Source organism: Elephas maximus, chromosome 1 (assembly GCF_024166365.1).
Source record: "Elephas maximus indicus isolate mEleMax1 chromosome 1, mEleMax1 primary haplotype, whole genome shotgun sequence".
NCBI lineage: Eukaryota > Metazoa > Chordata > Mammalia > Proboscidea > Elephantidae > Elephas > Elephas maximus.
In genome coordinates, this window is record NC_064819.1 from 100,617,696 (window position 1) to 100,639,201 (window position 21,506).

General features: G+C 46.5%; 1 protein-coding gene across 2 annotated transcripts; it reads left to right on the plus strand.

Moving 5' to 3' along the window:
* The first annotated feature begins 2,294 nt into the window (after nucleotides 1-2,294).
* PI16 (peptidase inhibitor 16) lies at nucleotides 2,295-20,631 on the plus strand. 2 transcript variants are annotated; one of them, XM_049890907.1, is made up of 6 exons: nucleotides 2,295-2,599; nucleotides 7,364-7,585; nucleotides 14,952-15,061; nucleotides 15,379-15,467; nucleotides 16,066-16,797; nucleotides 17,014-20,628. In XM_049890907.1, exons 1-6 carry the CDS (start codon nucleotides 2,306-2,308, stop codon nucleotides 17,787-17,789), a joined length of 2,223 nt encoding a protein of 740 aa, XP_049746864.1. In that variant the 5' UTR covers nucleotides 2,295-2,305; the 3' UTR covers nucleotides 17,790-20,628. The 2 variants fall into 2 exon arrangements, with proteins under 2 accessions (XP_049746864.1, XP_049746870.1); XM_049890913.1 differs by lacking the exon at nucleotides 16,066-16,797 and having other exon boundaries at nucleotides 2,299-2,599; nucleotides 17,014-20,631.
* The last annotated feature ends 875 nt before the right edge of the window (nucleotides 20,632-21,506 follow it).

Sequence of the window (21,506 nt, forward strand, 5' to 3'; positions counted from 1 at the left end):
GTCTGTCTTGTTCACTCAGGACAGAGCCTGGCACAGAGGAGGGAGGAGCTCTGTAAATCTTTATTGAATGAATGCTGCCCATTGCGCCAAGCCTACAAAATTATTTTTCCCTGCTGGACGGGGGCATGATAGAATGTCACAGAGGCGACCACCCCAGGACCACTGCCTGGTCCCATCCAGGAGGTGTCTGAGAGCTGCATCCTTCTACTTGTTCCTAAGGCCAGCATCTCCCAGGCCAGGTCTTCAGCACTCTGATTCCCTGGGAAGTCTGTGTTTTCTTCTGAGTCTTCTTATTTCTCTCTTAAGCCTAGCTTGTCAGGCATTTCCAGAGTTCTCCTGTCCACAGAGGGAAAAAGCCCATCTCACAGCTTCACACGCTAAACACCGTAGGACAGCTGCCTAGTGGTCTGGGCTGTGAGTCTAATCTGATCTTTCTTTGTTTTCTCTCCTCCTCTAATTTTTCTGCAATAGCTTCTCCTCCTTCCCACAGATTGGCCCACTTCCCTGCACCCTTCTAGTCTCTTCCACACCCTGCTCTCTTCTATTCTCCAAGTCTTTCTTCTACCTTTTCAGATACCCATTTATTTCCTTAATCATTTTTCCAGCTTTTCCTTAACCATTTTAAAAACAGTTATTTGAAAGTCTTTTCCAGATCATTCTATTATCTCAAGTTTAGGGGATAGAAGTCCTCCTGTTTGTGGTGTATGGTGTCTCTTGATCGTGGTGGCTCAGTTTCTCAGTTTCTCAGGTGTTCTGATTGTAAGCTGAAGCCAGAGGTATTTTTCTCACAGGTAGTCTGGGTTATGAAAGCTCCCTCCAGACATGGTTTTGCCTTTGTCTCTGCTGAGACTCCCCAGTCTGGACTAATCTAAGAATTCCCAAGTTGTTTTGTTTTTGCTTTTGTTTTCACCTGGAAACTCAGGCAGGGACAGATTTTCTTGACATCTTCCATAGCTGGTGGGTGAACTTCTTCTACGTCCTGTTCTTTGAAGGTGCAGGCTTCAAGGATCTCAGCTGAACTTAAGAGTACTAGTTTCAGCTTCCTGCCTCTTGAAAGCCAATGCCTCGGTTGCTGCCCCTGCATGGTCATTACAGTGCCAGTGCTTGGCCCCTGCCTATTTCCTTTCTAATACCACCGCCCCCCACCCGCCGCCCCAGGGGCTCTGCTGCATCAGTGCACCCACTCCCTCTGCTTTTCTGCTCCCTCTTGACTTCAGAGAATAGACACATTATGTGATATTTATATTATATTTTCTACATATTCAGAGTGGGAGGGGCCACAGCATGCCATTTCCAAATGAGCACCTCAAGCACATGCATTCCTAGAGGGAACACGGAAGCTGAAATTTTAGTCCATAAGAAAAAACCCATTTCAGGATACAGCTAGAGTGGAAACACCTTGGCACCTCCTCCCATAAGCAGGAGCCCTACCTCCCCATCAGGCCAGGAGTCAGCCACAGAAATGCCACCTGGGTAGTTGGTATCTACCCTGTGCTGGATGCCATACTGCGTGCTTTACACGCATTGTTGTTGTGTCAAGTCGATTCCAACTCATGACGACCCCGTGTTACAAAGTAGAACTGCTTTGTATGGTTCCTTGGCCGTAATCATAACGAAAGCAGATTGCTAGGCCTTTTCTTCCACGGTACCACAAACAGCTAGCTGAAATATTGGCAGTTCGAACCCACCCAGAGGTGCCTTAGAAGACAGGCCTGGCAATCTGCTTCCAAAAGGTCACAGCCTTGAAAACCCTATGGAGTAGTTCTACTTGGTACACTTGGGGTCGCCATGAGTCAGAATGGACTTGATGGCAATTAACAACAACATAACCCTATGAAGTAAGTTCTAGTATTGTCACTGAGGCGCATTGGAGAAAACTGCCAGAATCACAGTTAGCAAGGGGCAGAACTGGGACTCAGGTTTAGATTGGGCCCAACCTTTTACCAAACACATCCTGTCTTCCTTCTTCCTTCCACGAGCCACCTAATAGTCCCCTCATTCTGCCCAGTCCTCTGGTAGCAGGGCCCACGTGGCTTCCTTCCTCTTCTCTGTCCTCAGCAGCCAGTGGGTGTGATCTGTGTGCAACCAGCCACCGTTCTGCAGAGGCTATGATCTGTGATTTTGTCCCTCGAAGACCACTCCGCAACTCGGAAGGGACTGTGGCACTCACACGACTCTTCGCCTGAGCCTTCATTACTGAGCAAAAGGAGGCCCGTGCCAAGGACTATCCAAAGGGAGATGCATGCTGGGAGTGGATTTGACTCTGGTCAGGACCCAAGGCACCCAGCCCTCCTCGAGACACTGTATGAGCCAGGCCGGGCTTCCAGACACAGCCCCTCCTGCCCCACCCCAGCCAGGGTGGTGCTTGTGCAGGAAGGACTCTAAATCCAGCTGCCAGACCCCTGGGCGGGAGAGGCAGGGAGGACTGGCCACCATGCACAGCTCCCACAGCCTCCTGCTGCTCCTGCTGCCGCTGCTGCTGCTGGCCACCACAGGTCCCGCTGGAGCCCTCACGGAAGAGGAGAAACGTTTGGTGGTGGAGGCGCACAACTTCTATCGTGCCCAGACCAACCCACCGGCCGCAAACATGTTGAAGATGGTGAGTGGAGCCTGTTGAAATTGGAGGGGCGCTGGGCAGGTCCTTCCCATTCCCCCCATCCCCCCTGCTGAAACTATGTCAGAGACCCTTACATTGTATAATTCACAGTTCCCCACAAGTAGCCCCATTATACAGATGAGAAAACTGAGGCTCAAAGGGACTTCCCCAGGGCCACACAGCTGTAAAGCCAGGCCTGCAAACCCCAGCGTCCCACTCTGATGACCCACCCCCTCCTTAGCACTTCCTAAAATGCATGTGCCCCTGGGAGGGGAAACAGGGGGTTCCTGAGGCATTGGTGGAGCTGGTCTTTCAGATGCCCTCCAAGGAGATGAGAAGTGGAGCAGCAGGACAGGTCTGAGCACCTGGGGTAGGAGGGAGGTCCTAAGGAGGCAGGTGAGAACAGGAGCCAGAAGCAGAGAGGGAGCTGGATCACACAGTTCAAATTCTCTGTCACCTACAAGACCTGTGATTTCAGGCGAGTCCCTTCACTTTGCTGATTCTCAGTTTCTCATCTGTAAAATGGCAATTGGAATTACAGCTGTATGTGTATCAACATGGAGCTCCCAATGGTCCAAATGGATAATACACTCAGCTGCTAACCAAAAGAATGGAAGTTCAAGTCCACCCAGAGGTGACTCGGAAGAAAGGCCTGGTGATCTATTTCCAAAACTCAGCCACTGAAAACCCCGTGGAGCACAGTTCCACTCTGAGGTACACGGGGTCGCCATGAGTTGGAATCCACTTAGGACAACTGTGAGTTTCTGGGTGTGTGCGTGTGTCAACATGGATTGGATGTCACACGTGTTATGTGGAACAGAGAAAAATACAGTCTGAAAAATACACACAGTAGGGTATATTCACATTAAGTTTTAAAACATGCAAAAAGGACTATTTATACGCTGGGGAGAAACACAAGCAGATGTAAACGTGCGTGGTAAAAGTACCGATGACTGGCGGCGGGGACAGGTGGGCTTCGACAGCACTACAAACCAAGAACCACACCCATGGCCGTCAAGTCGATTCTGACTCACAGCGACCCTATAGGACAGAGCAGAACTGCCCCATTGGGTTCCCAAAGCTGTAAATCTTTACAGAAGCAGACCGCCACATCTTTCTCCTGTGGGACGGCTGATGGGTTTGAACCACTGACCTTTCAGTTAGCAGCTGAGTTCTTAACCACTGCAAGACCAGGGCTCCTCAACCGCACTAAACCCGTTGGAGCACCTGGTGGATTTGAACTGCTGACCTTTTGGTTCGCAGCCGAACTCTTAACCACTAAGCCAACAGGGCTCCCACTCAGTTGCACTAAACCGGCTGCTGTCGAGTGGATTCCGACTCATAGCGACCCTATAGGACAGAATAGAACCACCCCATAGAGTTTCCAAGGAGCACCTGGTAGATTCCAACTGCTGACCTTTTTGGTTAGCAGTCATAGCACTTAACCACTACGCCACCAGGGTTTCCTCAACTGCACTAGTAAGGTTTTATTTCTTAGTGTGGGTGGTAGGTCCACAGATGTTTGTGCTCAGGAATAAAGTTCGCCCCCTTCCTCCCTTCCTTGAGAGCTCACTAACCCATCCCCTCCAGCCATCTCAGGTGGCCTGGGAGATTGGGCAGCGTCCCAGAACCTGCAGCTGGTGCCGGAGGCCAAGGTTGCACCTGGAGAACTAGGCAGTAATCCTGGGGGTCTGAGATTTAAATGGCAACCTCAGCTCTACAGTCTAACTAAGTGACTCTAGATGATCCCCCTACCTTCAGGGCCTCTGTTTCCTGATCCATAACATGGAGCTGGCAATCCCTGCCCTGAGGGTCAAGCAGGATAACCTGTGAGAAAGATCTGGGAAGGGCTAAATGAATGCATCCAGCACTGCCATTCACAGCTCCCCGTTGCCCTTGGCAACCAGGAATTGCAGACAAAAAATCAGGAGCCCCCCGCCTCCTGCCCCATGCTTGTACCAGCTCTATCAACAGTTTCCTGTGAGGCCTGGGACTCATTGCTGGACCTTAGTTTCTGCATTTGTATGATCCCTGATGCCCTTAAGTCTTGCTGGCTGAGGCTAGAGGCTACACAGGCTGGGTGCTGGGTTGAAGCCTGCCTCTGAGCAAGAGTGAACCTTGAGGTTGGGGCAAAGCTCTGGGAAGCAGATCAGACATTGAGGGGATCCCCCAGGCCAAGGCTGCTGTGTGGCTGGAAGTGATTGGAGGAGAGGGTGAAGGTAAAGCTAGGTTGGGACACCAGCATCAGAATCATTTGGGGGCAGGACTCAGAGGTGCAGGGACCCTGAGGCCAGATGGTCTAGGTTCAAATCTTGCCTTTGCTACTTTCCTGTATGACTTCAGCCAAGTTACTTCTCTGGGCCTCAGTTTCCTCATCTGTAAAATGAGGATGATAACGAGAACAACTTCCTCACAGCTTGTAAAAATGTAAATGATTGAGTATGTATGAAGGACTTAGAACAGTGCCTGGCACATAGTAAGTGCTCAATAGGTGTTGGATTAACCAAAGAGAGAATGGATCCAGAGTGAGGCAGGTGGAGGTTATCGTTGACTTCTCTCTCCCTCAGCCTCCACATCCAATCATCACCAGTTTTACCTCCAAGAAGGTTTAATTTTCCTTGAATCCTCCCTCTCCCACACCTATTTGGTCCAACCCTGGTTCAGTCCTTCAATTTTGCTCCCAAGGACTCCTACGACAGCCCCTACCTGCTCTCCAGCCTCTGGCCCCTGCTGCCAGAATGACTACTCTAACACATGGGCCTGACCCTGCTCAAAACCCTTCGATGGCTCCCCCTGGCTCCCACTGCCTCAGGATAAAGCTCCAGCTCCTGAGAAGGATCCTTGCGCTCTGGCCCCGGCCCCCTTCTCCAGCCTCCTCTCCTGCTCACCTTTTCCTTCAGTAATCTGGGTAGCTGTCTTTCCCCCAACCAAAACGTTGTTTCTCTCCTCCATGACTTTGCTTATATGGCGCTTTCTGTATTTTTCAACACCACCTGGATAACACCTCATCTTTTAAGATTTAGCTTAGTGTCTCCTTTCCCACACCCAAGTTGTGCTAAATGGCCCTCTTTGGTGCCCCAATAAAACTCATTGTATATTTATTGATACATTTTTCACATGGTAGCCCAATTACGTATGACAACGTAAACTTGGACTTCTTGGTTCTTGCTATCACAGTGCCTAGAACTGTTTAATAAATGAATAACTGGATGAATGAATGAACGGACTTGCTCCCAGATGGCGACCATGTAGCCAATGTGGGCAGGTGCAGTGACTATTGCAGCTCCACAGTTTGGGCTCTTGACAACCAAAAAGTCTTAAGACCCTGTGGAATGACTGTCTAATGGCAGGACTTCAGGCATCTAGTCAAAATGGAAATTACAGCTGCGCTCTGTAGGGGACACTGTTTTAGGTGTCTCAGTCAGCTATAGTTGACAAATATCTGTTGAGCAGCTACTATGTGCCACCATTGTGCCAGCCAGTGGGAATATGTCACTGCCCCTACCCTGAAGGAGCTTATGTCTAGCCTGGATCCTTGCAAGTCCTCCCAGACACCCTGATCCTGGTCCCCAGCACCTTGCTCCTTTACCATTCCAATCTCCCAGCGTTTGAGGGATTCTCAGGGGCCAGTGATTTGGGACAAAAATGCCCTGAGGGGGAAAGGCAGTCACTCGAGGTCACAGCAGTGGGGCTGATCCCAGTCAAGTGCTCCCATCCCTGCCCCAGGCAGCTGCTCCTGAGAGTCCTGAGTGGGTGGGGACTGGGTGTGGCTGCACAGCCCCCTTTCCTCGGGGTCACCCAAACTCTTGGCACTTTATGGGCCGTCTGGCTCTTGCAACTGGCTGGGCCCCCAGAGGGTGGAGGAACAGCTGCTGCCAGGCCATTCATTTCCAGGAGAGGCCAAGGACAAAGTTTAATAGGATCCAGGCCTCCCTCCTCAATCCTTTGGGTCAGATGATTTGTTAATAATCCCTGATTACCACCCACACTCCAGCCTGTTCTCCCAACTGGGGACACAGAACCTCAGAGGCCCTGTAACCTAAAATACATCCACTATCGTCTTATCTGGAAACCCAGGTGACGTAGTGGTTAAGAGCTACGGCAGCTAACCAAAAAGCTGGCAGTTTGAATCCACCAGGTGCTCCTTGGAATCCATATGGAGCAGTTCTACTCTGTCCTATAGCGTCGCTATGAGTCAGAATCGACTCGACAGCAACAGGTTTGATTTTTTGGTTTGGGTTCATCGTCTTAGCTGAGATCCCCACTATAGGACACTGTCTTTGGGATTTGACAGCTATTTGGGTTACCAAGCCTCCAAAAATATCTTGTGGTCTTCACAGCATGTTCAGGTAGCCCTAGGAGGCGTCCCTGAGAGGTAGGCAGGGGCATCGCTGCCCAATTTAAATGAAATTCTATTAATAATAATTTTGTCACAAACATCATCTCATTTAATTTTCCCATCCCACGAGAATTCAGAAAGGTTAAGCAATTTGTCCAAAACACACGGCCAATGAATGGTCCCAAGTTTGGTTAACTCCACCCCCAGGGTGGCACCTTCTCACCTCCCCACAGAAGCCCACCTGCTCCAAGTGATGACCAAGAGTCATCCAGCTGGGCGCGGGGAGGAAGTCTCCAGTTTCCAGAGGTACCAAGATACCCTTCAACTTTCTACTCTGATCCTCCTAGAATCTGTGGGCATCCTCACCTTCTCCCACCTCCCTCTCTCTCTCCTCCACTTCACTTTCCTCCTCAACCTGCACCCCATAGCTGTGGGACGAGGAACTGGCCGTCTTTGCCAAAGCCTACGCTGAGCATTGTGTGTGGGCCCACAACCCTCATCGCGGACGGCGAGGTGAGAACCTATTCGCCATCATGGGTGACAGCATGGACGTGCAGATGGCTGTGGCAGAGTGGCACCGGGAGCGCGATTACTACAACTTCACCACAGGTGCCTGCCAACCTGGACAGATGTGCGGCCACTACACACAGGTGCATAGCTGGCAGGGTGGGGCGTGGGTTGGGCCATGTGGGCACGGGTGGGGCCTGGGCCAGGGAGCCCAAAGGGAAGGTTTGTTGGGGCCTCCCAGTGTTGAGGTGGGGCCATAGAGGCGATGGTAAATATAAAACCCAATATTATTCTGCTTTTGGTTAGCTACCCCTCTTTTTACTACTATATGATTTAAAGAGTAAATTCATGAAACAGTGATTATCAATCTATGCTATATGCAGTATATAAAAATGTAATTTGAGACAATAATAATATAAAGGAGGAGGGACATAGAGATACAGGGGCAGTGTGTATGTATACCACTGTAACTAAGTTGGTATTATTCAAACTGGGATATTATAAGTTTAAAATGTTAACTGTAATCCAAAGGTAACCACTAAGAAAGTAACTAAAAATATATACAAAAAGGAAAGAAGAAGGTAATCAAAACAGTACACCACAGAAATTCAACTAAATAATTTTTAAAAAAGGACAGTAATGGAAGAATTAAGGAACAAAAACAACAAAAAAACACATAAGTCATACAGAAAACAATTAAATGGGAGAAGTAAACCCTTTCTTGTCAACAATTACTTTAAATGTAAATGGATTAAACTCTCCTATTAAAAGGCAAAGATGCTGCATTTTATATGCTGTCTACAAGAGACTCCCTTTAGATACAAGGCACAAAGAGGTTGAAAGTAAAAGGATGGAAAAAAGATATTCCATGCAAATAGTAACCAAAAGAGTGCTGGAATGGCTATATTATTACCAGACAAAATAGGTTTTAAATTTAAAAAGTTTAGGAGAGACAAAGAAGGACATTATATGTTAATTAAAGTTTCTATCCAGCATCCCTAGCAGTAGAGTCCCGAAATAAATGAAGCAAAAATTGACAGAATTGAGAAAAAAAACAGTTCCATGATGGTAACTGGAGACTTCAATATGCCCCTTTTAACAATGAATACCACAACCAGATAGAAGACCAGTGAGGAAATGGAGGACTTGGACAACACTATTAACCAATTAGATTTAACAGATATACAGAACACTTAGTTTATTCAGCAGAATACATATTCTTCTCTAGTGCACACAGAATATTCTCCAGGGTAGACCATATATTAGGCCACAAAACAAATCTTAGTAAATGTAAAATGACTGAAATCATACAAAGTATTTTTTCTCATCACAGTGGAATGAAACCAGAAATCAACACAGAAAGAAACTAGAAAATTCACAAATACGTGTAAATTAAATGACACACTCTTACGAATCAATGGGTCAAAGAACAAATCAAAAGGGAAACCAAAAAACCCCACCAGACTGAACCCAGAACAACTAGATGGTGCCTAGTTACCAACACCAGTGGCTTTGGCAGATCACAATAGAGAGTCCCAGGCAGAGCAAGAGAAAAATATGGAACAAAATTCAAATTCACACACACACACACACACACAAGACCAGGCTTGCTGGTCTGACAGAGACTAGAGAAACCCCAAGAGTATGGCCCCCAGACACCCTTTTAACTCAGTACTGAAGTCACTCCTAAGGTTCACCTATCAGCCAAAGATTAGACAGGTCTATAGGGCTAACAGTAACACACATGAGAAATGTGCTTTGTAGTTCAATTCATGTATGTAAGACCACTGGGCACATCAGCCCAAAAGCAAAGATAAGGAGGCAGGAAGGGACAGGAAAACTGGACGAATGGCAAGAGGGAACCCAGGATGGAGAAGAGGAGAGTACTGACACATCATGGAGTTGGCAACCAATGTCACAAAGCAATTTGCATATTAACTGTTTAAGGAGACACTAATTTGCTCTGTAAACTTTCACCTAAAGAACAATTAAAAAAAAGAAAAAAAAAATACCATGAGAAGAATGAAAATGAAAACACAACATACCAAAATTTATGGAATGCGTGAAAGGCAGTACTAAAAGAGAAATTTATAACAGTAAATTCCTACATTAAAAATGTCTCCAATCAATAACCTAATGTTACAGCTTAAGGAACTAGAAAAAGAAGCACAAGTTAGACTGAAAAGTAAAAGAAGGAAGGAAATAATAAAGACCAGAGTGGAGGTAAGCAAAATAGAGAATAAGAAAACATCAGAGAAAATCGGCTATACCAAAAGTTAGTTCTTTGAAAAGATCAACAAAATTAACAAACCTTTACCTAGACTGACTAAAAAAAAGAGAGAAATAAAAGTGGTAGCATTACTACCAGCTGTACAGAAATAAAAAGGATTATAAGAGAATGGTATGAACAACTGTATACCAACAAATTGGACCACCTAGATAAAATGGACAAATTTCTAGAAGCACACAAACTACCAAAACTAACTCTAAAAGAAATAGAAAATCTGAATAGGCCTGTAACAAATATGGAGATTGAATTAGTAGTCAAAAACTTCTCAACAAAGAAAAGCCCAGGACCAGATGGCTTCAATGTGAAATTCTACGAAACATTTAAAGAGGAATTAACACTAATCCTTCTCAAATTCTTCCAAAAAATAGAAAAGGAGGGAACACTTCTTAATTCATTCTATGAGGCCTTCATTGCCTTGACACCAAAGAAAACTACAGGCCAATATCCTCTATGAATAAAAAAAAAAAATATGATGCAAAAATCCTAGATAAAATACTAGCAACTCAAATTTAGCAATATATTAAAAGGATTATATACCATGACCAAGAGGAATTTATCACAGAAATAAAAGGGTGATTCAACACATGAAAATCAGTCAATGTGATATACCACACTAATAGAATGAAGAAAATAAAGCAAAACAAAACATGATCATCTCAAGTGATGCAGAAAAAGCATTTGACAAAATCCAACACCCCTTCATGATAAAAACACTCAACAAATTAGAAATGGAAGGAAATTTCTTCAACATGATAAAGACCATATATATATATATATATAAACCATGACCAACATACTCAATGGTAAAACACTGAAATCTTTCCCTCTAAAATCAGGAACAAGACAAGGATGCCCACTTCCATTCAACATAGTACTGGAAATTCTAGTGAAAGCAATTAGACAAGAAAAAGAAATAAAAGACATCCAAATTGAATAGGAAGACATAAAATTATGTTTGCAAATGACAATCTTATATGTAGAAAAATCTGAACAATCCACAAAAAAGCTGTTAGAGCTAAGAAATGAATTCATCAAAATTGTAGGATACAAAGTGTGATGGTTATGGCTGTGTGTCAACTTGGCTGGGCCATGATTCTCAGTGATTTGACAGTTACGTAATGTAGTTTGCCAGTTATGTAATGATGTAGTTTGACAGTTATGTGATGATGTAGTTTGACAGTTATGTGATGATGTAGTTTGACAGTTATGTGATGATGTAATCTGGCAGTTACATGTAATGATGTAGTCATCCTCCATGATGTGATCTAATGCAGCCAATCAGGTGTAAAGGGAGTTTTCTCAATGGTGTGGCCTGTATCCAATATATATGGACATTCCGGCAAAGCTCATCATCATCTGACCTCTGGTTCTTGGGACTTGAGCCAGAGGCCTGCTATATTGCCTGCCAATCTTGGGATTTGTCATCCTCCACTGCCTGTGAGCCAGTGGCCTGCTGTCTTATCTGCTGATCTTGGGTTCATCAGCTCTTGCACCTACATGAGTCAGAAGAAGCCTCCAGATTGGCACCTGACCCACAGACTTGGGACTTGCCAGCCTCTGCAACCACGTGAGCCATTTCCTTGAGCTAACTCTGCATTAAAAACAAACAAACCCATTGCTGTCAAGTCAATTCCGACTCATAGTGACCTTATAGGACAGAGTAGAACTACCCCATATGGTTTCCTAGGAGTGCCTGGTGGATTTGAACTGCTGACCTTTTGGTTAGCAGCTGTAGCTCTTAACTACTATGCCACTAGGGTTTCCAACTGTACGTATATATATATATATATATATATATATATGTATGTATGTATGTATACACATACACATATATGCTTCACTGGTTTTGCTTCTTTGGAAAACCCAGCCTAAGACAGAAAGTCAGTACATAAAAATCAGTTGTAATTTCTATATACTAGCAATGAGCAAACCAAAAAGGAAATTAAGAAAACAATTCTGTTTACAATAGCATTAAAGATAAAATACTTATGAATAAATTAACCAAGGCAGTGAAAGACTTGTACACAGAAAACTACAAAACGTTGCCGAAAAAAGTTAAAGATAGCCTAAATAAATTGAAAGACATTCTGTGTTCATAGATTGGAAGACTTAATATTGTTATGATGACAATATTACCCAAAGTGATATACAGATTCAGTGCATTCCCTATTAAAACCCTAAAAGCATTTTTCACAGAAATGGAAAAACCTGTCCTAAAATTCATATGGAATTTAAAGAAACCCTGAATAGCCAAAACAATATTGAAAAAGAAGAACAAAGTTGGAGACACACACTTCCTGATTTCAAAGCTTAATACAAAGCTACAGTAATCAAAACAGTGTGGTACTGGCATAAGGATAGACATATAGACCAATGGAACAGAACAGAGAGCCCAGAAATAAACCTTTACATACGTGGTCAATTGATTTTCAACAAGAGTACCAAGGCTATTCAATGAGGAAAGGACAATCTTTTCAACAAATGATGCTGGGAAACCTGGATATCCACATGCAAATGAATTAAGTTGGACTCTTACCCTACACAATATAAAAAAATCAACTCAAATGGACCCAAGACATAAAACTATAAAACTCTTAAAGGAAAACATAGAGGAAAAGCTTCATAACCTTGTATATGACAATGATTCTTAGATATGACACCAAAAGCACAGAAAATAATAGAAAAAAATAAATTAGAACTTTTGTGCATCAGAGGACACTATCAAGAGACCGAAAAGACAACCCACAGGCTGAGGGGAATATTTACAAATCATATGTCTAATAAAGGATTAACATCCAGAATATGAATTTTTAGAAAACTCTTACAACTCAACAACAACAAAAAACCAAAGAGTCCAATCTTAAAATGGGCAAAAGACTTGAATAGACATTTCTCCAAAGAAATACAAATGTCCGATAAGCACACGAAAAGAAGCTCAATATCATGAGTCATTAGGGAAAATGCAAATCAGAACCACAATGAGATATCACTTCCCATTAGGATGGTTACTGTTATGGATTGAATTGTGTCACCCCAAAATGTGTATCAATGGGCTAGGTTATGATTCCCAGTATTGTGTGGTTGTCCACCATTTTGTGATCTGATGTGATTATCCTATGTGTTGTAACTCCTGCCTCTATGATGTTAATGAGGCGGGATCTGAGGCAGTTATGGTAATGAAGCAGGACTGAATCTACAGGATTAAGTTGTATTTTGAGTCAATCTCTTTTGAGATATGAAAGACAGAATCGAGCAGAGAGGAGAGGGACGTCATTACCGCCAAGAAAGAAGATCCAGGAAGTGGAGTGTGTCCTTTGGACCCAGGGTCCCTGTGCTGAGAAGCTCCTAGACCAGGGGAAGATTGATGACAAGGATTTTCCCTAGAGCCGACAGAGGAAGCCTTACCCTGGAGCTGGCACCCTGAATTTGGACTTCTAACCTCCTGGATTGTTAGAGAATAAATTTCTGTTTGTTGAAGCCATCCACTTGTGGTATTTCTGTTATAGCAGCACTAGATAACTAAGACAGCTATCATCATAAAAAATGGAAATTAACAAGTGTTGATGAGGATGTGGAGAAACTGGAATCCTTGTACATTGCTGGTGGGAGCGTAAAATGGCGCAGCTACTGTGGAAAACCGTTTGGTGGTGTCTTAGTTTGCGAGTACTGCTGTAACAAAAATACCACAAATGGGTGGCTTTACCAAACATTAATTTTTTCACAGTTTAGGAGGCTAGAAGTCTGAATTCAGGGCACTGGCTCTAGAGGAAGGATCTCTTTTTATCTGCTCTGGGGGAAAATTTTTGTTTTGGCTTCTGTAGTCAGCAATCCTTGGAGTTCCTGAGCGTGTAGCCTAGTCTGCCTCCATCTTCTGATGGTGTCTGAGGGCTTCCCCCTGTGTCTGCTTGCTTGCTCCTCTCTGCGTCTATGCTGCTTCTTACATCACTCAGGATGGACAGGTTTAGGACACATCCTATGATGGTATGGCCTCATTAACATAGCAAAGAAAACCCTATTCCCAAATGGAATTACATCCACAGGCATAAAGGGTTAAGATTCCAACACATATTTTGGGGAGAGACAATTCGGCCCATAACAAGTGGTTCCTCAAAATGTTAAACAAAATTAACCCTTATGATCCAAAAGGTGGAAACAACCCAAATGTCCATCAACAGATGAATAATAGGTAGATAAAATGTGGTATATGCATACAATGGAATATTATTCAGCCATAAAAAAGAACAAAGTATTTTTTTTAAAAAAGAATGAAGTTCCAATACATGCTACATGGATGAACCTTGAAGACATTATCCTAACTGAAGTAAGCCAGACACAAATGAACAGATACTGTATGATTCCACTTACATGAAGAATTTAGAATAGGCAAATTCATAGAGACAGAAAGTAGACTAGAGGTTACCATTGGCTAGGGGAAGGGGTAATGGGAAGTTATTGTTTAATGAATACAGAGTTCCCGTTTGGGATAATAAAAAATCCAGAGATGGACAGTAGTGATGGTTACACAACACTGTGCATGTACCTAACACCACTGAATTGTAGATTCACAGAGTGGTTAAAACGGTAATTTTGTTATGTCTATTTTATCACACACACAAATATATATATAGTAAGTGGAGGCTGCCTGTCTCAGCCCATAGCAGTGTACAAAGATTGTTTTGACTTTTAAAATTTTATATTTAAGACAGAACTCCTTCTGGAAGTTAGGACACCACACCTGGAAACAAGCAGAGCACACTGCTGCTTATTCATGATTTGAAGGAGCTTTCACTTCCAAAATGGCATCTCTGTTCCCTTCCTTGGGTTTTTCTTGTCGCTGATTCTTACCATTTGGGGGTTGCAGGTTCCACCATTTGAGATTCATTCCTTTGGATATACTCCTTGTTTAAAATGCAAGGAAGAGCCTGCAGGAAGAATTTATGATGGTATAGCAGATCCATGGAGCTGAGGCAAAGTTCTAAGGGCCTGGTGAAATGGAATTTGTGGTTGGTGGGGGAAAATAGAATGCTCAGGACAAACCTCTCCCTGTTCAGAATTATTCCCTGAAGCTGTGTGTCCTCAGGGAATAGATAGATTTCCCTAGGCTATAGGGCGTCCCCTCTCCGCAAACATCTAAGGCTGGGGTGGGGAGACACCAGGTAGGAGCCGTCCTACAGTCCTACCCTGGCAGGAGCTAAACTGTTGGATTTGCCTTCCTTCAGGTGGTCTGGGCCAAGACAGAGAGAGTTGGCTGTGACTCCCACTTCTGTGCTAAGCTCCAGAACGTTGAAGATTCTAATGTCCACTTTCTGGTTTGCAACTATGTGCCCCCGTGAGTGCTATGCTGCGTTGTGCTGTGCGGGGAGCCCTGGGGATGGCGGTGGTGAGAGGCAGGGCAGATTCAAAGGAAAGGCTGAGGAACGCAGAGCCTAAGGAAGCGGGAAGCGGCCAACGCCGTTGGTGTTGGGGGTAGGTTTGCTCTCACTGGCCAAAGAGGACCATGAGGAGCCCAAGGTCGCCCACCGTGTTAGGGGCGGGGAGACAGCTGACCAGGGATCTCCCGGATGCCTCCCGGTCTAGGTGTGTGTATGGGGGCGGCGGGACGGGCAGACACCTTCCGCAAGCGCCCTCCCTGCTTGCCTCCTGCAGGGGGAACGTGATTGGGCAGAAGCTCTACGAGGTGGGGCCGCCATGCTCCGCGTGTCCCAGGGGCTACCACTGTGAGCAGTCCCTCTGTGGTGAGTCGTGGGGCGAGAGAGGGCAAGGATGCTGACCAGACAGTGCTGAGCCTCCCTGGGCTTCCTGGGGTCACGAGGACAGGGGAGGGGCCTGGCGGGACACGACTCCCCAGAACCCTCCGCCAACCCACCCATCTGAGCTCCCCCACTCCTTTTGCCCTCCTTTGAGCAGCTACTTTAGCACCGTTATTCAAATTGACTGCATCTCAGCGCTCAAGGGAAGCTTGGTGGGTGAGGTGGGCGTGGACCGAGGGAAAGGCCGGTGGAGCCAGGTTGGTGGGCGTGGTCAGAAGGACAGGACCAGGACAAGGCCAGTGGTGGATGAGTTACAAACAGGAATCCAGCCGGAGAAGTCCCCTGAAAAGGTGGAATCGGGAGCGCAGAGAGAGGAAGACTTGGAAAGGATGGTGGATGGAGGAGCCCACTATGTCAGTAACATAGTTTTCTTATCAATGAGGGACACATTCACTAGAGAGGGTGTGTGCATGTGTGTGTATTTGTCCTGTTAGGGCATTTGGTTGCCTCACTGTGGTTGCAGTGGGTGACAGATGTGGGTCCCACTTCCAGCACTAATGCCAGGCCTTGTCTGTCTTATCAGAGCCCATCAGAGTTCCAGAAGAGCCTCAGGATTTGCCTTGCCTGATGACTGAGGCCCAGACCTCCCTGGCAACTGAAGCCTCAGGGTCTAGTAAAATGGGTGCCTCTTCTTCCCTAGCAACTGAGGCACCACCCTTCTTGGTAACAGAGGCCCCAGCTTCCCTGGCAACCAAGGCTTTGCCTACTGGACGAACAGAGGCCACATCTTCCTTAGCAATGAAAGATTTCCCCTCCATGGCAACAGAGGCCCTATCTGCCTCAGCAATGAAAGATCCCCCCTCTAAGACAACAGAGGCCCCACCTTCCTTAACAACTGAAGTCCCCTCCTTTTTGGCAACTCACAGCCTGCTCTCCTTGGAGGAAAAGCCAGTTAACTTCCCAAAATCCACCCATGCTCCCCTCCCCAAATCAGCAGACAAAGTGGCCATCAGGACAAGTGTTCCCTCCATGAGTTCAGAGGAATCTCTGTACCCCAAGGTGTCCCTGACAGGGAGACGACAGCCCCTACCCCATGCCCAGGAGAAGGCCGAGGCAGAGGGCCCCCATGAGTTGCGTCCTCTGGATGAGTTCCTGGCCTCAGTTTTCCCAGCCCAAGGTGATCCAGATGAGCTGCAGGCCACACCTGTCCACATGGGGCAAACCTCCTCCAGGTCCCTGCCCAACTCCCCCAATACCTTTGCCAATGCTAATGCTATAGATGGGCGCACCCTAGCCCTGCAGTCATCCTTGCCAGGTAAGGCCTGTGTTGTCTGCTCTCCCCATCCTCCTGGTTCCAGCATGTCCGCACTCTGTCCCCAGCATGGATGGTATGGGCTTGGTGGGAGCATGCATCCTCTGCTTAGGAGCCTCCTTCCTGGCTTCTAGGCCCCTTCCTTGCATGGCTGTGAGGTGGGTGAGAGATCAGGCGTAGAAGTCTCCAGGCTGAGGCAAAGCCTCTCCTTTGCCGCAGGTGCCGATCTCCCTGAAGGGGCTGTCACCGAGTCAGAGCTGAACCCGAACCCAGCGATGCCAAACCCTGCAGGACCCAGTCCTGCAGGGCCCAACCTGGAGAAGCCAAACCCATTGGGGCAGGACATTGAGGGCTCCAGCCCTGCCCAGCTGAACCCAGCAGGATCGAACCCGACAAGGCCAGGGCCGAGCCAGGCGGGGCCGAACCCAGTGGGACCAAACTGGGCAGAACCGAACCCAGCGGGGCCAAGCCCAGAAGGGCCAAATGCTGCAGAGCCGGGCTCAGAAGAGTTGAACCCGGCAGAGCCAGGAGAGCTGAACCCAGAAGAGGTAGAATCGCTGAACCCAGAAGAACTGGAGGAGCCGAATCTGGGAGAGCCGAACCTGGAAGAGCCAAACCTGGAAGAGCCGAACCTAGAAGGGCCAAATGCAGAAGAGCCGAACGCGGAAGAACCAAACCTGGAAGAGCCAGACGTGGGACACCCGACGGTGGAAGACCCGAACGCAGAAGAACCTCCAAATGAGGGACACCCGACCGTGGAAAACCCTAATGCAGAAGAGCCGCCGGACGCGGGACACCCAACCGCGGAAGACCCGAATGCAGAAAAGCCACCAACCGCGGAAGAAGAGCCAAAACCCACAAGGCCAAAACCCAATAAGCCAATGATACACTTAAAGCCCAAACCCTCAACGTTTAACTCGGCCCCTGGTTGTGGATGGAGCCCCCTTCTGGGACCGCTGCTGCTGCTTCCGCTGGCATTGGCTGGAATCTTCTGAAGGGCTGGCTACTCGAAGGCAAGGCCTGGTGGGGGAACCCTGACCTCGTGCCCACTCTGGATTGTCGTTCTCAAAGTGAGAGGCCACAGCTCCCTGGGCAGGCCCTGTCTGTGGCCCGGCAGCCCTCTTTCACCCCAGCTTCTGCCTAGACCCCACAACTGCCCCTCATCTCCTCAGGAGGCCTTTGCAGAGCCAGTCTCTGGCACCACTATCCCGTAAGTGCCCTGCTCCGTCCTTCCACCTCTGGAGCGGCCCATCCCTCAGCTGGCCACAGAGTGTCCTGAGAGGTGTCCTGTGCACTTCCTCCAGTTGTCTCTGTGGCCACGGGCCTGCTCTCCCGGAGACAGAAGCTCTCGGGGCTTCCCAGGAGCCCCTTGTCTTTCCCAGTCCCCTGGCTGCTTCCTCCAGGGCTGCCCCCAGGAGTGCCTCCTGCTTTGCCATGGTGGAGGTCAGCTGTCCTCCTCTCATCTTTCCCACCTTCTCCTCAGTCTCCCAAACAAGATGCTTCTCAGCTGAAGGCTCTCTGGAAGGGGAAGGCTGTAGGGCATGTGCCTTATCCACAGACAGCCAGGGGGCATAAGGCCAGGCTGGCTGTGAGCTCTGGGGGCAACTCAAGGACTGTGCACCAGGCCCGGACCTCTCCTGCCCCTCCCACCTCAGTCCTGGAGGTGAGTGGGCAGTCTGCCTGTCTGGACTGGGACTGTCTGCCTACACAGAGTAGGGGGCTCCGGCTCAGTGCCCCTTCCCCCTACTTGCCTGGGGAGCTGGGGAAGGGAACAGTGAGGGGCAGATGAAGGACAAGCCCCACCTGAGTGAAGTTCTCTGGGTGGGGAAGGTAGGCACCAGGAAAGGGAAGCAACCCCTGACTCCTGAATAAAAGCCTGTCTAAGGGTATCTAGAGTCTCAGTGCTTGTAAGGGCGTGGGAGGCAAAGGAGGGCCCTTTGGGAGGCTCTGAAGAGGCTCAACTCTTCCCTTATGGCTACTATTCCTTCTCCTTCACACCCCAACTCCCGAACACACCTCTTAAGGGCACCGTTCCTTTCCTTTCTATAAGCTGCCCCAACCCCCATATCTTCAGGGCTACTTCACTTTCCTTCTTATACTCAAGAGACAGGAGTGGAGGAAGGCCAAGGAGGGTGCAGGGCTGACTCTCCCAGCTTCAGGAGTCACCAGTGGGGCCGAGGCATGCTCAGGGCCCAGGATCAAGGTATGGCATACAACCTCCTCACAGAGGTGCCCCTGCCTAGGCCCACGTGGGAGACAAAGTCAGAAATGAATCTCAGGCGTGGCTTTGCCAAACTGGTGATTGAAGAGTTCAGAGAAAGGGTTCTGGAGTCTCAGGCCTCCCCCAAGGCAGTACTGTGGGGCAGAAAAGCACAAATGGGGGCTAGAAGGAGCTATGACTGAGGGAGGCTTGGAACCAAGCTGGGGAAGGGCACAGCAACTGTCTCCAGGCCAAAGCAGGAGGGTGAGCAGTTAAACAGGAAACCATCCAATCCTGACCTGGTAACCTATATGGTCACTTCCCCTCTCCCCATCCCAGATGGCTGTGGAATTTATTTGATTGATCAATAATGGTCCTGGCAAAAATCAGCTAATGGTGAGACATTTGTAATGAAATACTAATTTTAAAAATCCATGACATCTTGATAGAAATTAGAGTTTACACAAACAAAAGAACGTTCAATATTACCAACAAATATGAAATGCATGTCATGTGACAGGATAGCAGGAAGGTTTTTGTACATTTGACACCTGACCGTATTTTCAGTCACCATGCTATCTTCTCTCCAGATTTAAAAAAATAGCATGATTTCTATAAAAAAGCTTTTTTTCCCCTCTGTACAAAAATCAAATAAGGGCCAACAAGTCACAACAGTGCAATAAAACCAAACCAAACCTGTTGCCATTGGGTCAATTGCGACTCATAGCGACCCTACAGGGCAGAATAGAACTGCCCCATTGAGTTTCCAAGGAGCACCTGGTGGATTCGAACTGCCAACATTTTGATTAGCACCTGCAGCACTTAACCACTACGCCACCAGGGTTTCCAACAGTGCAATAGGTAGAGGATAAAAAACTACACCAGACAGGTCTTGAAAATAAATACTAACCAGGAGGAGGAGGAGCAGACAGAGCACTTTTTGGGGGGTTTGTTTTCATCACCTTGAATGTGTGGGGTTTTCATAGCCAGGAGATCTTGACCTATCTCATGAGTGCCATTTATTTTGACTAAGATATCATTGCGTTATCCAAGGTCAGGAAAAGTTACCCTTATGTTTTCTTCTAAGAGTTTTATAGTTTTAACTCTTAAATCTAGGTCTTTGACTAGTGAATTTTTTTTTCTGTGTGGTGTGACGCAGAGGTCCAACTTCATTCTTTTGGATGTGAATATCCAGCTGCCCCAGCACCATTTGTTGAAAGAAGATTCTTTTCCCATTTAATTGACTGGATACCCTTGTCAAAAATCAATTGACCATAAAGGTGAACATTTGTTTTTGGACTCAGTTCTTTCCTAGATCTGTATGTCTATCCTATGCCAGTACCACACTGTCTTGATTACTGTAGCTTTGTGATGTTTTCAAATCAGATGTATGAGCGCTCCAACTTTAAGATTATTTTGGCTACTCTGGGTTCCTTGCATTTCCATATGAATTTTAGGACCAGTTTGTCAGTTTCTACAAAGCAGCCAAATGGCCTTTTGCTAGAGATTGCATTGTATCTGCCATCTTAACAATATTGTCTTCCAATCCATGAATATGGGCTGTCTTTCCATTTACTTAGGTCTTATTTAATTCTTCCAGCAATGTTTTATAGTTTTCAGAGTATAATTTTTGTAATTCTTTTGTTAAATTTATTCCTAAATATTTTTTGATGCTTTTGTAAATGCAAGTTTTAGTTTCATTTTTGTTCTTTGCAACTATATAGAAATACAATTAATTTTTTATATTGATCTTGTATCCTGCAACCTTATTGAACTCATTTGTTGTTATAATAGTTTTTTAGTGGATTCTTTAGGATTTTCTATGTACAAGATGTCATCTGCAAATAGTTTTACTTCTTCCGTTCTAGTCCAGGTATCTTTTCATCTTCTTGCCTGATTGCCCTGACTAGATCCTCTAGTACAATGTTGAACGTAAGTTGTGAGAGCAAACATTCTTGACTTGCTTCTTTCCGATCTTAGGGGAAGCATCGAGTCTTTCACCATTAAGTACAATGTTAGCTGTTTTTCGTAGATGCCTTTTATCAGGTTAAGGAGGTTCCTTTTATTCCTAGTTGAATGTTTTTTATCAAGGGGTGTTGAATTTTGTCAAGTGCTTCTTCTGTGTCTATTGAGATGATCATGTGAGTTTTGCCCTTTATTCTATTGATAGGGTGTATTAATCGATTTTTAGATGCAAAACCAATCTTGTGTTCTTGGGGGTCACGCCCCTCTTGGGCCTGTTTTTTCCAGCTGGCACTGGTGGTCAAGTGTGGTGGCCTTTGGGTAGAGTGGGACCTGTGGAAGCCAGGATCCATCTTTCCTGGTTTTAGGGTAGGCTCTGCCTGTTCCTTCAAAGCAGAAGCCCCTGTGGCCAGCCATCAGGAAACCTGCCACACGAGAGAGCCTATTCAAAGCCAAGAGCCAGAACCTTTTTGGAAATTTATTTTTGGGGAATAACAGGAGGGTGGGTCATGGTGTTCCACACCAGTCAGGCCAGGCTGTGACAAATGGG

Coding starts and splice junctions, on each gene's coding strand:
- PI16 (XM_049890907.1), top strand. CDS start 2,306: ATGAGCCAGGCCGGGCTTCCAGACACAGCCCCTCCTGCCCCACCCCAG. Junction 15,062..15,378: donor GTTTGCAACTATGTGCCCCC/GTGAGTGCTATG, acceptor TGCCTCCTGCAG/GGGGAACGTGATTGGGCAGA. Junction 15,468..16,065: donor CTGTGAGCAGTCCCTCTGTG/GTGAGTCGTGGG, acceptor CTGTCTTATCAG/AGCCCATCAGAGTTCCAGAA.